Source organism: Salmo salar, chromosome ssa07 (assembly GCF_905237065.1).
Source record: "Salmo salar chromosome ssa07, Ssal_v3.1, whole genome shotgun sequence".
NCBI lineage: Eukaryota > Metazoa > Chordata > Actinopteri > Salmoniformes > Salmonidae > Salmo > Salmo salar.
The window spans coordinates 40,355,864-40,371,988 of NC_059448.1; the positions used below are offsets into that span (position 1 = coordinate 40,355,864).

General features: G+C 42.5%; 1 protein-coding gene and 1 long non-coding RNA gene across 5 annotated transcripts in view; one reads left to right on the plus strand and one right to left on the minus strand.

Annotated features, from left to right (window-relative positions):
- Positions 1 to 241: 241 nt before the first annotated feature.
- The window catches only part of LOC106609189 (solute carrier organic anion transporter family member 1C1), a 75,673-nt gene continuing 59,789 nt past the window's right edge, over positions 242 to 16,125 (minus strand). Inside the window, exons 11-17 of one of the 4 annotated variants that reach the window (XR_006770639.1) lie at positions 11,977 to 12,142; positions 11,371 to 11,555; positions 7,796 to 7,860; positions 6,689 to 7,358; positions 3,587 to 3,757; positions 3,206 to 3,264; positions 819 to 2,982 (exon numbers count right to left, since the gene is read on the minus strand). Coding sequence is in view for 1 of the 4 variants with exons in the window: in XM_014207701.2 (XP_014063176.1) it covers positions 596 to 836; positions 7,241 to 7,358; positions 7,796 to 7,860; positions 11,371 to 11,555; positions 11,977 to 12,142 (775 nt within the window). In the remaining 3 variants the exon portion in view is untranslated. Of the gene's footprint in view, positions 3,758 to 6,688; positions 7,359 to 7,795; positions 7,861 to 11,370; positions 11,556 to 11,976; positions 12,143 to 16,125 lie in introns of all 4 variants that reach the window. The other 3 variants (XR_006770638.1, XM_014207701.2, XR_006770637.1) reach the window with 3 other exon arrangements.
- LOC106609190 (uncharacterized) lies at positions 12,638 to 14,125 on the plus strand. The gene is made up of 3 exons (XR_001329659.2): positions 12,638 to 12,897; positions 13,015 to 13,284; positions 13,375 to 14,125. It is a non-coding gene; the product is annotated as an uncharacterized lncRNA (long non-coding RNA).

Sequence of the window (16,125 nt, forward strand, 5' to 3'; positions counted from 1 at the left end):
CAAAGCCCTGACCTCAACCCTATAGAAAATTTGTGGGCAGAACTGAAAAAGTGTGTGGGAGCAAGGAGGCCTACAAACCTGACTCAGTTACACCAGCTCTGTCAGGAGGAATAGGACAAAATTCACTCAACTTATTGTGGGAAGCTTGTGGAAGGCTACCCGAAATGTTTGACCCAAGTTAAACAATGTAAAGGCAATGCTACCAAATACTAATTGAGTGTATGTAAACTTCTGACCCACTGGGAATGTGATGAAAGAAATAAAAGCTGAAATAAATCATACTCTCTACTATTATTCTGCCATTTCACACTCTTAAAATAAAGTGCTGACCTAAAATAGGGAATTTTTACTAGGATTAAATGTCAGGAATTGTGAAAAACTGAGTTTAAATGTATTTGGCTAAGGTGTATGTAAACTTCCGACTTCAACTGTATATTGTTAAATATACATAACCTAGACAGGTCCAGTACGAATACATAATTTATGTTCTATGAGATGAGATGGTCAGGCACAGCCCGTTGTTGGTTCCTGCAAATCTAGTGTTTGTGTGTGTCTGTGTGTAACGTGAGGGATCAGGGGAGATTGTCTCAGACTGTCACAGCCGTGTGTCTCTCTCTGTGTTGTTGTAGTCTGTTGTGGAAGTCTGTAGCGATTGGTCTGAGTTGGAGGCTAGGACCTCCTCTTTCCTGAGTGCCTCCAGTTCTGCTCCGCCATTGGCCACTTGGTGAGCGCTGCATTCCTCTCTCCGCAGGTGTTGTTTGAGCAGCACGAATCCCAGTATACACAGCAGGAAGGAAACTGTCCTCAGGCCCATAGTCAGACCCAGGTAAGCTATCCTGAGGAGAGAGAGACCAAGGGATACACACACTCAGAGACTTGACATTACACTGGTGCTTCCAAGTGGTAAGTCTACTGGGGTTGCCTTCAATATTGGCTTGAAAATCAATGTTCAGCATCTGATGTTATAGAGGGTATGCCTCTCCAACATTATCACTTTGAAGTAAGTGTGTTGTCTGTGTGCGTTTGTGTTGTGTATTAGGCTTGACCAGGGCCCTGTTTCAGAAAGCAGGTTTAGTGAAAACTCAGTTAGTTGACTCAAAGTTGAAGGAAACTCTGGGTTTTCGGTTTCACAAAGCCAGTTCAGCTTAACTCTGAGTCAGTTACTATGGCAACATACTCCATGAAGCTAACCTGCTCACTGGCAGGTTTTCTTCAACTAACCCAGAGTTTCTCCTCCTCTTTAGCTGAAGCCTGCAGACTGAAGGAGGTGTCAGACATGGCGAGTCCTTTTCTTGAAGAGCCAGTTGTTATTGAAGCACAAATACGCCGCAGAAATCTCCGTCAGGAGAGGGTAATCAGACCCCGCTTGGATGATTTATCATTCCCTGATGATTATCTGTGGGCGTTTCCATTTTTCTGCACAATCGATCATTCATCTGAACAATATTCTCAGCCCTCATATCGTTCATATGACACATCGTGGACATGCTCTCAGTTCGGAACAAATTCTTTGTGTTGAACTTTGTTTTCTTGCCAACGGGAGTTTTCTATATAACATCGGTGACGCTGAGCATATTTCAGGCAACCGTCTGTCAGTCAGAAATGTGACTCTTGCAGTGAAATGTTTACTGTACACGTTTTTGGTGTTCCCAAGTCACAGACCCACAAGACTCATCAAAGAAGAATTCCACAGAATTGCCGGTATCAGTCTAAGCAATAATTTATTATGAAGCTTTGAGACTTGAAGCACTAATTAGTTAATTTTATATATTTTAGGGTTTCCAGGTGTGATTGGCTGCATAGATGGCACTCATTCCTCTCACAGCTCCTTCAGTAAATGAAGGAGATTATGTGAATAGGAAGTCTTACAACAGCATTAATGGGCAGGTAGGCCTAAATATTAGCCTTTAGCATTCCAAATGAAAGATACTCCACAATACAGCTACTGCAGCTAATTACTCTTCTGCACTGTGAAGATCATATGTGATGAAGCCCACATCATCAGCAACGTGGAAGCAAAGTGGCCTGGGTCTGTGCATGACTCGCAATTTTTTTGTGAGTGTACATTGAGCGCCCGTGGAGTTATATATAGCTATATCCTATTATAATCAATATTTTGCTACCTCCTATTGCAACTGAACATGTAAACTGTATCCTCGTATTATCATAGGAGAATTCAATGGTTACCTGCTCAGTGACAGAGGATACCCCTGCCAACCCTATTTTCTGACCCCTTACCCTGATCCTGAGCCCGGCCCGCAGCAACGTTATAACTTGGCTCAATGCAGGACACGAGCCAGGGTAGAGATGACCATTGGGATGCTCAAGGCCCGGTTACAGTTCCTTCGTAGGCTCAGGGTCACCCCAGAAAGGGCATGTGACATTATTGTGGCATGTGTGATTCTCCACAACATTGCCACAATTAGAGGAGATCAATGTCCTACTCAACCAGTGAACGATCCTGATAACGATCCTGACCACCCCGCTGACGCACCAGATGGAAGAGCAGTCAGAGACACAATACGCTACCATCATTTCTGATTGACCCATCACCTACCCAGTGTCAAATAAAGACAATATGCCCTTCTTTTTATGAAGTCTTCTTTATTTCCTGCAAGTACAAATGCAGTACAGTAGTTAATATTTGTTATGTTGTTTAAACAAGTAAAATCATCCACCTGTGGGCACCTGACCCACCTTGAACTGATGTTCCAGCAGTTGTATTTCTATATTTTGTATCTGCAGCCTTGTGGTCAATTTCTAAATTACATTTTTCAATTTGTTTCTCTAAGTACACCTTGTACAGCTGTTTCACAGGGAGCTATAGGAACACACACACAAAAATGACATTGAATTTCACAGTGCCAGGTCTAGTTAGTTTCATTGTAAGTCATGGGCCAATGCTGAACAACATCTTACTGAGGTAAGTTGTGCTGTGGAGGTGGATGGACCCTCTTCCTCATTGTAATTTCCAGCATTGCTCTGTTAGAGAAAAATAAGGTGCAAGTTTTATTATGGTACAACACTATCATCAACTGTTAGATGTTATTTTTAAGGTGTAAACCTCAATAGGCCTCTCTGTATCTTCCCTCTCTGTGGCATCTGTCAAGGTGTCTTCATCATCCTCATGTAATGAAAAAAATAACAATTGTGGTGTTCTCTCTAACCCATTATGACAAATCTGTGGAGTATCAAGAGTACTTACAACTGCATGGATGTCTGTTATGGCAGAAGGCTCCACCAGACAGATTACACCTTCAGTAACTGGTAGAAGATGAAGATTAGACAGTTAAATTACAACTTTACCCAGAAAAGTGCCCCACCTAATATGAAGTTTGTTTTTACAACAGTGTGCAGGTCACATCACAACTTTTCAAATATAGAACTGTGAGTCACCTTAAAATAGAATATGATGTCTGAAGGACAACTAAGAATCTGAAAAAGCAACAGCAGTCAATTACAAAGAATTGTACCACTACAAGAAAAGCAGTGTGCTTAGTTGTGTCTAAGATGGATGGGTGGGAGTCACTGAGGTAACACTGGCAAAAGGATGAATATACATATATCAATAATTTGAATAACTAACCTCTTATGTAGGCCCTTGTGCCCTGGGGGGTGGTTGGGTCAGATGAGCTACCTCCAGAGATGCCTTCAGGAATAGGTCATCCACTGTTTTGACTGAGGGCCATCTCTTCAACTTCAGTGAGTGGTGGTGGACCCCCACCTGTTTTTCGGCCCTCAGCCTTTTTTCTATTGGCTATAATGGAGGTCAAGTAAGCACAAATTTGGACACTTGTATGTATAAAGGCATTTAGGTGTTACTTTTTAATAGACAATATTAAATACTGGCAGTGCCGGGATGGCTGAAAAAGTAACTTTTCTTGCTTAGAACATTTCACTAACTACTTAAATATACTGCTCAAAAAAATAAAGGGAACACTAAAATAACACATCCTAGATCTGAATGAATGAAATAATCTTATTAAATACTTATTTTTTTACATAGTTGAATGTGCTAACAACAAAATTACACAAAAATAATCAATGGAAATCCAATTTATCAACCCATGGAGGTCTGGATTTGGAGTCACACTCAAAATTAAAGTGGAAAACCACACTACAGGCTGATCCAACTTTGATGTAATGTCATTAAAACAAGTCAAAATGAGGCTCAGTAGTGTGTGTGGCCTCCACGTGCCTGTATGACCTCCCTACAATGCCTGGGCATGCTCCTGATAAGGTGGCGGATGGTCTCCTGAGGGATCTCCTCCCAGACCTGGACTAAAGCATCCGCCAACTCCTGGACAGTCTGTGGTGCAACGTGGCGTTGGTGGATGGAGCGAGACATGATGTCCCAGATGTGCTCAATTGGATTCAGGTCTGAGTCACTGGCTTACTGGTGTTCTTCCATGCCGTCCCTGGGAGGGGTGCGTCACTTGAGTGGGTTGAGTCACTGACGTGGTCTTCCTGTCTGGGTTGGCGCCCCCCCCACCCTTGGGCTGTGCCGTGGCGAAGATCTTTGTGGGCTATACTCGGCCTTGTCCCGGGATGGTATGTTGGTGGTTGGAGATATCCCTCCAGTGGTGTGGAGGCTGTGCTTTGGCAAAGTGGGTGGGGTTATATCCTATCTGTTTGGCCCTGTCCGGAGGTTTCATCGGATGGGGCCACAGTGTCTCCTGACCCCTCCTGTCTCAGCCTCCAGTATTTATGCTGCAGTAGTTTATGTGTCGGGGGGCTAGGGTCAGTCTGTCACATCTGGAGTATTTCTCTTGTCTTTTCCGGTGTCCTGTGTGAATTTAAATATGCTCTCTCTAATTCTCTCTCTCTTTCTTTCTTTCTCTCTCTCGGAGGACCTGAGCCCTAGGACCATGCCTCAGGACTACCTGGCTTGATGACTCCTTGCTGTCCCCAGTTCACCTGGCCGTGCTGCTGCTCCAGTTCCAACTGTTCTGCCTGCAGCTATGGAACCCTGACCTGTTCACCGGACGTGCTACCTGTCCCAGACCTGTTGTCCCAGACCTGCTGGAACCCTGACCTATTCACCGGACGTGCTACCTGTCCCAGACCTGCTGTTTTCAACTCTCTAGAGACAGCAGGAGCGGTAGAGATACTCTCAAAGATCGGCTATGAAAAAGCCAACTCACACTTACTCTTGTGTTACTGACTTGTTGCACCCTCGACAACTACTATGATTATTATTATTTGACAATGCTGGTCATTTATGAACATTTGAACATCTAGGCCATGTGCTGTTATAATCTCCACCCGGCACAGCCAGAAGAGGACTGGCCACCCCTCATAGCCTGGTTCCTCTCTAGGTTTCTTCCTAGGTTTTGGCCTTTCTAGGGAGTTTTTCCTAGCCACCGTGCTTCTACACCTGCATTGCTTGCTGTTTGGGGTTTTAGGCTGGGTTTCTGTACAGCACTTTGTGATATCAGCTTATGTAAGAAGGGCTATATAAATACATTTGATTTGATTTTGATTTGGGGAACGGGCGGGCCAGTCCATAGCATCAATGCCTTCCTCTTGCAGGAACTGCTGACACACTCCAGCCACATGAGGTCTAGCATTGTCTTGCATTAGGAGGAACCCAGGGCCAACCGCACCAGCATATGGTCTCACAAGGGGTCTGAGGATCTCATCTCGGTACCTAATGGCAGTCAGGCTACCTCTGGCGAGCACATGGAGGGCTGTGCGGCCCCCCAAAGAAATGCCACCCCACACCATGACTGACCCACCGCCAAACCGGTCATGCTGGAGGATGTTGCAGGCAGCAGAACGTTCTCCACGGCGTCTCCAGACTGTCACGTCTGTCACGTGCTCAGTGTGAACCTGCTTTCATCTGTGAAGAGCACAGGGCGCCAGTGGTGAATTTGCCAATCTTGGTGTTCTCTGGCAAATGCCAAACGTCCTGCACAGTGTTGGGCTGTAAGCACAACCCCCACCTGTGGACGTCGGGCCCTCATACCACCATCATGGAGTCTGCTTAAACGGTCAGAAACAGACACATGCACATTTGTGGCCTGCTGGAGGTCATTTTGCAGGGCTCTGGCAGTGCTCCTCCTGCTCCTCCTTGCACAAAGGCGGAGGTAGCGGTCCTGCTGCTGGGTTGTTGCCCTCCTACGGCCTCCTCCACGTCTCCTGATGTACTGGCCTGTCTCCTGGTAGCGCCTCCATGCTCTGGACACTACACTGACAGACACAGCAAACCTTCTTGCCACAGCTCGCATTGATGTGCCATCCTGGATGAGCTGCACTACCTGAGCCACTTGTGTGGGTTGTAGACTCCGTCTCATGCTACCACTAGAGTGAAAGCACCGCCAGCATTCAAAAGTGACCAAAACATCAGCCAGGAAGCATAGGAACTGAGAAGTGGTCTGTGGTCCCCACCTGCAGAACCACTCCTTTATTGGGGGTGTCTTGCTAATTGCCTATAATTTCCACCTGTTGTCTATTCCATTTGCACAACAGCATGTGACATTTATTGTCAATCAGTGTTGCCTCCTAAGTGGACAGTTCGATTTCACAGAAGTGTGATTGACTTGGAGTTACATTGTGTTGTTTAAGTGTTCCCTTTATTTTTTTGAGCAGTGTATATCACATGTTGAATTTAGCCACTGAATGCTGTTTAATTAGGTAGGGTAGGCTAAACAACATCACAATTGCTTGTCATGAAATTATACCTTACCTGTTTGAAGTATATTTTTATATTTCATCTTCAGTTGCTGCCAAGTACGTTTTGTGCCTGTTGGTTTGCACCTGCATAAATATTAAACACACACAATATATAAATGTTGAATATGTGGAACACTCAAGATAAAAAAATGAAGTTTTTAATTAATACTCACGCATAGACTCGGTCAGCAATTTTCTGCCACGCCAGCTCACGTTCTTTTGCTGCTGCTGCATTGCTTTTTTTCTTAAATATATATACTCATATTCTGCATACGCATTCATTAATATTTCTAACTCCACTGGGGAGAAGTAGGAGGTTCATTCCCTTTTTTCTCCTGTTGCCATGATGAATCATGTTATCTGCGTTCCATTGAGGGCTTTTTATATCCTCATGCACGTGCTTTACTCAGGGTTAACTTAACTCAGAGTTGATTGAACTAATTGTTATCACCTGTTCTGAAACCGAAAACTTTGACAGCTCAGAGTTAGTCAACCCAGAGTTCAGGTTTAAACTCAGAGTTTGTTAAACCTGCTTTCTGAAACAGGGCCCAGTAGTGTGTATGACCTGTATGCTGTAGTGTTGTATATCCGACAGGCTCCTCTCCCTCCGCATCTCTTCTGGCCCCACTTCAGACACGTGGTGTCGATGACCGCCCCAAAGTAGATGGGCGCTGGGATGCCCGCTGTTATAACACAAATACACACAAAATGATCTACCAGTAATACGGAGGTGGCTAATCTTGGTCATGGAAAAGGACAGTGTGTGCAGGATTGTGTTCCAACCCAGAGCTAACACACCTGATTCACAAGTAATACTTTTTCTAGATTACCTTTGCAACAGAGTGGATTTTTAAGAGGATTTTGTTCAGGGTTTTAATCCTAATAGAAGCTGATTAGTGGAGAAATGTGTGACTTGGAAACAAACTGGCTGCAGCTAGTTTTATATCAGTGTTACTAAGCAGCAGAGCGCTGGCTGTGGGACTGGTATGGCTTGATCAGACAGGGGTAGGAGGAAGTTGCCCCAAGACGCTGATCTAAGGTCAGTTTTGTGCCCCCCCACATGTTAATATTTTGGGTAGTAAACTGATCGTAGATCTGTGATCTGACAGTATTGACTCACCAAGTGTACGTGTGGACAGAGTATGGAACCCCAGAGCTAAGGACTTCAGTTGAGGCTTGATACACCTGCATGGAAGAACACCATCATCAACTTGAACTTTAACATAACTATGAATACAGATAATAGACATAGATCTGAAGCTATTATACATGAAATGTCATGATATGAAAGCATCCACAATTGAGTTATGGTTCATTATTAAGTTTGCATACTCAGACAGCTTTAAAGGTCAACTCAAAAGACTATTGTTGCTGACATACAGTTAGTTGACTTATGACATTCTCTGACGTAGCCAGTGAGTACCAAAGAGTGAGTACTACTGGCTTTTGTTGGTAGAGCAAGGTAGTACACCATCAGAAAGGTCTGCCCTTACTACCTTGCTATTCAGCTGTTCTCTCAAGACCCAGAGCAAAAACAGAAGCAGACCGATCTCAGACAACTAAGACGCTCTAAAAATATCAAAACAAAAAGCAAATAGGGCACTGCCAGTAACTTAATTTGTCCCAGTAAAGGTAACACATTTCATCGGGGTCAGCTGATCGAGCTTTGGGCAGATCTGCTGGATTTTTGGTTTGTGTGCGTGTGTGTGTGTGTATGCGTTTGTCTGGGTGTGTACATTTGCTAATTAAGGACTAGTTTTAGCCAGTAATAGTATTGCTCCAAATCACATTCTACTTTTCTGATATACAGTGAAAATCCTCTATTGCGGACTTTCCTGTAACCTCTGAAGTATGCCGTGGGATAAAGATTTAAATAAAATGTACTTAAAGTGTACTGAATCTATGTTTACTACTATAACCCTGAATAGACACACAGGGAGAGAGCAGGAAGAACAATGAGCTGACTCATAAAAACTTCTCTCTCAGTCCAGTCAGACCACGAATCTAGATGACGTAATTCAATCATCTGAAAACGCTATTTGATTTTTACCTTGTCAGCTTGGGGATTCGTTCTAGCAACCTTTCGGTTACCGGCCCAACCCGCTAACCACTAGGCTACCTGCCACCCTGCCATCATAATACCCATAAAACCTAGCGGTCAAACACGGAAATGGTTCCAATCGTTTTTCCACCATTCATTTTTCCCATAGGGGATTTTAGAAACACTTAAAATAAGGGCTGTGTTTCGTGTAGACGTACCCTGCTGGCATGAAGTTTTGATAACTGTAAATCTCTAAGACAAGGTGACTTTTATCAATATATTTGTCTGTATTTACCTCCCAAAAAGGAAATGCTAATTAGCTGTTAATGGTGGGAAAACAATTGGAACCAATTCCCTGTTTGACGAATATTATGACTCTATAGAGGCTCTCTCTATTTACATTTTCTTCTTCCCAATTGGCAGATCCCTCCTGATGACCCGGTTGGACATGACTCCAGCCAATAAAGTTGGAAGTCCCACACAGTTGACTACATTAAAATGGTGGAAGTCCTCAATGGCACTGCCCATGCTAATATGGCCTTTTGACCACTAGAGGCCTCTATCATTCTCTATGGTTGCAACACGGCCCTTGAAGGCCGGAATTCAATTGGATTGCGATTTGTCTGCTATGCAGCTTTTAAAGATAATGTTTCCGCGTTTGTCGTAAACACTGCATATGTCAGCTCAATCAAAAATGAACACGAAATGGTGCATTGTAGACAAAGCGCAGTTTAATTGAATCCCGGCCTAAGTCTGTTACATAGACTACATTCAACTTCTGTCAGCCATTCTGTCACCCATTGTGAGCCCATTTCACTACAGTGTTACCCATGGTGTACTACTGTACAGTAGTAGCCAAGTGTTTGTGAGAACTTTCTAGGTGAGATCATTCTGAACAAGGTGGTGCAGATAAATGTTATAGTCCTTATGCTGGTTAGGTTTTCTTCAGTGGTGTAAAGTACTTAGGTAAAAATACTTTAAAGTACTACTTAAGTTGTTTTTTGGGGTATCGGTACTTTACTATTAATATTTTGACTACTTTTACTTTTACTTCACTACATTCGTAAAGAAAATAATGTACTTTTTACTCCATACATTTTCCCTGACAATCAAAAGTACTTGTTACCTTTTGAATGCTTAGCAGGACAGGAAAATGGCCAAATTTAAGCACGTTTCAAGAGATCATGTGGTCATTCCTACTGCCTCTGGCCTGGCGGACTCACTAAACACAAATGTATTGTTTTGTAAATAATGTCTGAGTGTTGGAGTGTTACCTTGGCTATCCATACATTTTAAAAACAAGAAAATGGTGCCGTCTGCTTTGCTTAATATAAGGAATTTAAAATGATTTATACTTTTACTTTGGATGCTTAAGTATATTTTAGCAATTACAATTACTTTTGATACTTAACTATATTTCAAACCAAATACTTTTAGATTTTTACTCAAGTAGTATTTTACTGGCTGACTGACCTTTACTTGAGTAATTTTCTATTAAGGCATCTATACTTTTACTAAAGTATGACAATTGGGTACTTTTTCCACCACTGGTTTCTCAGTAGCCATGGTTACACCTTGCATTAACATGTGGTTGTCATCATCCGATCAAGAGGATCCAATCACTATCTGATCGGGATTTGTTGCGTCTACACATGGTAATATCTGTCTCTTATCTGCCCACTTCGTCCCTATTGTGACCAGATTCCCTGGTCACTCCCTGTATGCAAATTAATCCAACCTGCCTTGGACCTCCCGTTATGACACAAGCTGTATTAAATCGACAGAAAACAGCACGCTTTTATAGTTAATAGTTTTATACTCTCATCATTACAGCCTACTTTTGTTATCCAACGATTTAAGGCATAATAGACTTACTGTCCCGATAACTATTCAGAGAATCTCTCCAATCCCTAAAAACAACACCACACAAACAAGCTGAGTATCTGGATGTATGTACAAAATACAATTATTGCACAGTATAAATAAAAATTACACTTAGGCCTTAATGCACACAGTAAAAACAGAAACAGGTTAAGTTACAGAGTAGGCTACAAAGCGCATCTGAATTCCTTGGCCTTTCTGTTGCCTACGATGTTTTCAAATATTAGAACCCCTTTTCTCATATTCAGGATACTGTCTCTTCATAAATATCTTTATTTCTATATGCCATTTTAATCAGAGCTGGACGCGGTATTGGACTGTGGCATATCCGACCACAGTGCCAGTTGGCAATTGGTTTCTAAAGACCATGATCTTAATTCAACTGGCTGGCGTTCATTTTTTAAGAGGCCGGGACAACCTGTGACGTTAGCCAAATTTATACACTTTCATCGTCCGGATTCATTTACACGAAGGATATTCGTACAAGATGCGTCTTCGACTACCTCCGGAGGTAGTCAAAGAAGCAATCACAATCAGATCATAATGCGTATTTTGATTGTCTACACCTGTCGACCAATGTGGGCACAATCAGAATGTGGCATGATCAGGACAACAGACGCATGTTAGAACCAGGTACAAACGGGGCTTCTGATTGTTTCCCATTTAAGGTGCCTTGTTGTAGCCGGAGTCCCAGATTTCTTTGTGCTTTCTTGCCAACTGCTATGACCATTCCTTCTTGTTTGTGTGTGTGTGTGTGTGTGTGTGTCACTGACCTGATGAGGACCATGTAGCCTGGCGTACCACCCAGTGAGATGATAAAGGAAGTGATGACAGAAAGAGCCAGGAAGTAAGGGAAGACACGGTCACAGCCGTCTCTGTGAGGACAGTGGCCTACACTGGCTGTCAGGTTACCACTGCTCAGCCCTGCTACCACCACACAGCTACAGTTAGAGAACACCTGCAGAGGCACACACACACACACACACACACACACACACACACACACACACACACACACACACACACACACACACACACACACACACACACACACACACACACACACACACAAACACACACAAAACAATTTGACACAAAAACAACATAACTTGCTGCTCCAAAAGTTATCCAGGGTGCGAGTCAATTCCAACTGAAATCGTACTGAAATTAAAATGGAATTGACCCCACCCTGTTGCTCACAAGTTTATGAATCAATAATATGATATATCAGATTACACAGTCAGTTTGCATCGCAAATGGCACTCTATTCCCTATATAGTGTACTACTTTTAAACAGAGCCCCAAAGTAGTACACTATATAGGGAAGAGAGTGCCATTTGGGGATGCAACCTCAGTGCTGGCAATAATCCTCATCTCACCGTGTTCTTCCCTGATCCTGTGGAGGTTTGGCAGCCAGCCAGGCAGGGAGAGACGTACGTGATGCCGTTCTCTCCACAGACAGGGTCCCAGTCTCTGCCTGAACAAACACAGTCTGAGTTACAGGCTGAGAATACTGAGCGCTCCTCATACGATACACCATTCACCCTGAGAGAGAGAAAGAAAGAGGGAGAGAAATAAAGAGAATGAGAGAAAGGGAAAAGTGGGGTTGCTATTAGTTTTTTTTAAATTGCTAACATGCATTGGTCAAAACTGAAGTCATATTGTCAAAACTCTTCACAACGTCAGCTAAACAGAAGTGTATGTGGAGCAAACTGTGAATCATTTTTCATTGCTTTCACACAAAATGCATTAAATGACCACATTCTCCAAAATCCATGAACTCTTTTCTCATTCATACTCCACCACCTGTAAAACTATATATTTGCAGCACATGTTTCAAATGCTAACACACTGTTTCCAAAACTGTTAAACGCATTCAAAACAGAATGAAACATTTTGTGCATTTCTGCAATAACCAGATTGAAACATATAGAAAAGCTCAGCAGACTATTTCATCATTCCAAACACAGCTGATTGCAATTTCAGCTGCCCAAGTGTCCTGTTTTTAGTCTCATTACCAAACAGACAAAAGAGGATGGCTTTGGAATGATTTAGTTTGGAAACATGGACCAAGGAAGACAGGGTGGTGGGGAAAGAAGAGTGGCAGGGAGAGGGAGAATGCGTGGAGGACAAAAGAGAGGAAGACCAAAAGCAGTGGTCTCTGATGAGATAAGGGCTACAATTATTAACCATGTTGTAAACCATGGTCTCTCTTTGAGAGAGGCCGGTTTAAGGGTGCAACCAAATCTGCAGCGTTCAACAGTTGCATCAATAGTACGGATTTTCCGGCAAAACAACAGGTGAGATGTGCATCTTTCAATGATAATTGAACTACATATTATAGTACAATACAGTATGTTCACATTTTTTACATGTACTGACATTTTGAAATATATTGATTGTTTTGTGTTTTTCAGTAGGATCCAAAGATTGCCTCCCACAGGAAGGAGAGGCAGAATATTATCAGATGCGCAGGAAATTGCCATGGTAATTTGCAACAATGCAATAAAACTGAGGGAAATTCGGGACAGAGTGCTGGCAGACAATATCACTTTTGGGAATGTAAAAACGGTCAGCACAATGACATGCCAGAGTCCTAGAGAATCATAAGGATGAAGCAGTTGTACACTGTACCCTTTGAGAGAAACGGTGAACGTGTGAAAGAACTCCGGTATCAATATGTCCAGGTAAGATGTCTGTTCATTAACCAAACAAGGTACATACACAGCTATGCATAATGTAAAGTACTGTAAAACTGTGGCTTTACTCTATTTTAGAGTGTAATGGAGATGGAAGCCAGGCAGACTGCACATACATTCATCTTTGTGGATGAAGCTGGATTCAACCTGGCAAAAACACACCGCAGGGGAAGAAATGTGATTGGACAGAGTGCAACCGTGGATGTCCCAGGCCAGAAGAGCTAACGTCACAATGTGTGCAGCACTGTCCAATGATGGTTTGTTGTTACACAAACCACTCATTGGCCCCTACAATACAGAGGCTCATTTATTTTCTGGATGACCTGCATAATCGACTTGTGCCAGCGGTGGAGAGGGGCAAGAAACTCCCCTACCTTCGTTGTTGTGTGGGATAATGTGGCATTCCACCACTCTGCTGTAGTCAGACTGGTTTGCTGCACATCCCAGGATGTCAGTACTATGCCTGCCTCAATAGTCCCCCTTCCTAAACCCCATAGAGGAGTTTTTCTCTGCGTGGAGGTGGAAGGATTATGACCACCATCCACATCACCAGATGCCCTTACTGGATGTCATGAATGCAGGGTGTGGAGACAATTCTCCTGAAGACTGCCAGGGTTGGATTAGGCATTCCAGAAGATACTTCTCAAGATGCATCGCCAGAGAAGACATAAAGATGTGATGTTGATGAGAACTTGTGACCAAATGCAGGAGCGAGGGAGGACGAGAACTCTCACAGTACTGTACAGTATGAGTGATTATACTATACATGTTGTTGAGAACTAGAACCCTCACAGTACTGTACAGTATGAGTGATTATACTATACATGTTGATGAGAACTAGAACCCTCACAGTACTGTACAGTATGAGTGATTATACTATACATGTTGTTGAGAACTAGAACCCTCACAGTACTGTACAGTATGAGTGATTATACTATACATGTTGTTGAGAACTAGAACCCTCACAGTACTGTACAGTATGAGTGATTATACTATACATGTTGATGAGAACTAGAACCCTCACAGTACTGTACAGTATGAGTGTTATACTATACATGTTGATGTTTTTTTGTAATTGTTATTGCAGCCCTGGAATATCAGGAATTTGTTTTTTTGTTTAAACTTATTTTTCACAAGTAAACTACTATATGCAAAGATAAAGAAAAAATAAAGGCTATTGAAGCAAATTGTTGCATCTGATTCATTCTTGTTACATATACTTTAGTACAGTCAATAAAGTGAAAGCGTTATTTATATGTTATAAAAATCATTCAAACTTCAAAGAGAAGTACATTTATGTAATGCTCCCTGTTACTGTTTTTTAGGTCAGTGTGTTATGAGTGACAATGTATACTTTCTGAGTGAGAATTGTTGCCAGTGTTATGGTCGAATAAGCTTATTTTGAGACCTGTATGAAGTGTTCTGGTGGTTTGAGTGAGTTTTGAAGGTGAGATTAACTGTTTGGCCAAGATGCATGTTGGTAATGCAGACTGTGTGAAGAGTTTTGAAAAAGTGGCTTCAGTATTGACCGATGCTTGTTAGCAATTGAAAAAAAACGAATTGATTGTAATTTATAGCGCTTTTCTTTATACAGATAATCTAATGAATACAGACATGACTTGACCTCTGCCTGCTCAGATACAGAAGGTGTGACGTGTATTTAATCAAATGCATAATAAGATATATACTGAACAAAAATATAAATGCAACAAGTGTTGGTCCCATGTTTCATGACCTGAAATAAATGATCCCAGAAATGTTCCATCTGCACAAAAAGCATATTTCTCAAATGCTGTGCACAAATTTGTAAGCATTTTATCATTTGTCAAGATAATCCCCCTGACAGGTGTGGCATATCAAGAAGCTGATTAAACAGCATGATAATTACACAGATGCACTTTGTGCTAGGGACAATAAAAGGCTACTCTAAAATTTGCAGTTTTGTCACCCAACACAATGCCACAGATGACCTCAAGTTTTGAGGGAACATGCAATTGGCATGCTGACTGCAGGAATGTCCACCAGAGCTGTTGCCAGAGATCTAATGTTAATTTCTCTACTGTGTCCTTGGGGCGGCAGGTAGCCTAGTGGTTAGAGTGTTGGACTAGTAACCGAAAGGTTTCCAGATCAAATGCCTGAGCTGACAAGGTAAAAATCTGTTGTTCTACCCCTGAACAAGGCAGTTAACCCACTGTTCCTAGGCTGTCATTGAAAATAAGAATTTGTTCTTAACTGACTTGCCTAGTTAAATTAATTAGAGAATTTGGCAGTATGTCCAACTGGCCTCACCATTGCAGACCATGTGTAACCACGCCAGCCCAAGAACTCCACATCTGGCTTCTTTACCTGCAGGATCATCTGAGACCAGCCACTCGGATAGCCGATGAAACAGGAGTATTTCTGTCTGTAATAATGCCCTTTTGTGGGGAAAAAAACATTCTGATTGGTTGGGCCTGGCTCCTCATTGGGTGGGCCTATGGCTGCGCGCCTGCCCAGTCATGTGAAATCCATAGATTAGGGCCCAATGAATTTATTTAAATTGACTGATTTTCATATATGAACTGTAACTCAGCAAAATCGCTTAAATTGTTGCATGTTACGTTTACCGATTCAATGAATACTGATGTTATGAACCAAATTCAGTGCCGGTTCTGATATTGACATTAGCAGCAAACAGCCTTGACAGAACCAGGGGGGAGAAATCCCTGATTTGCTATTCTAGACCACATCTCTCCAGTGTTAGAGGTATGCTGTCCTCTAGGAGCAAGTATTAGCATACACACTCTAGCATGTTACCTGTTTGTGGTGCTGGGAATAGAACATTTACAG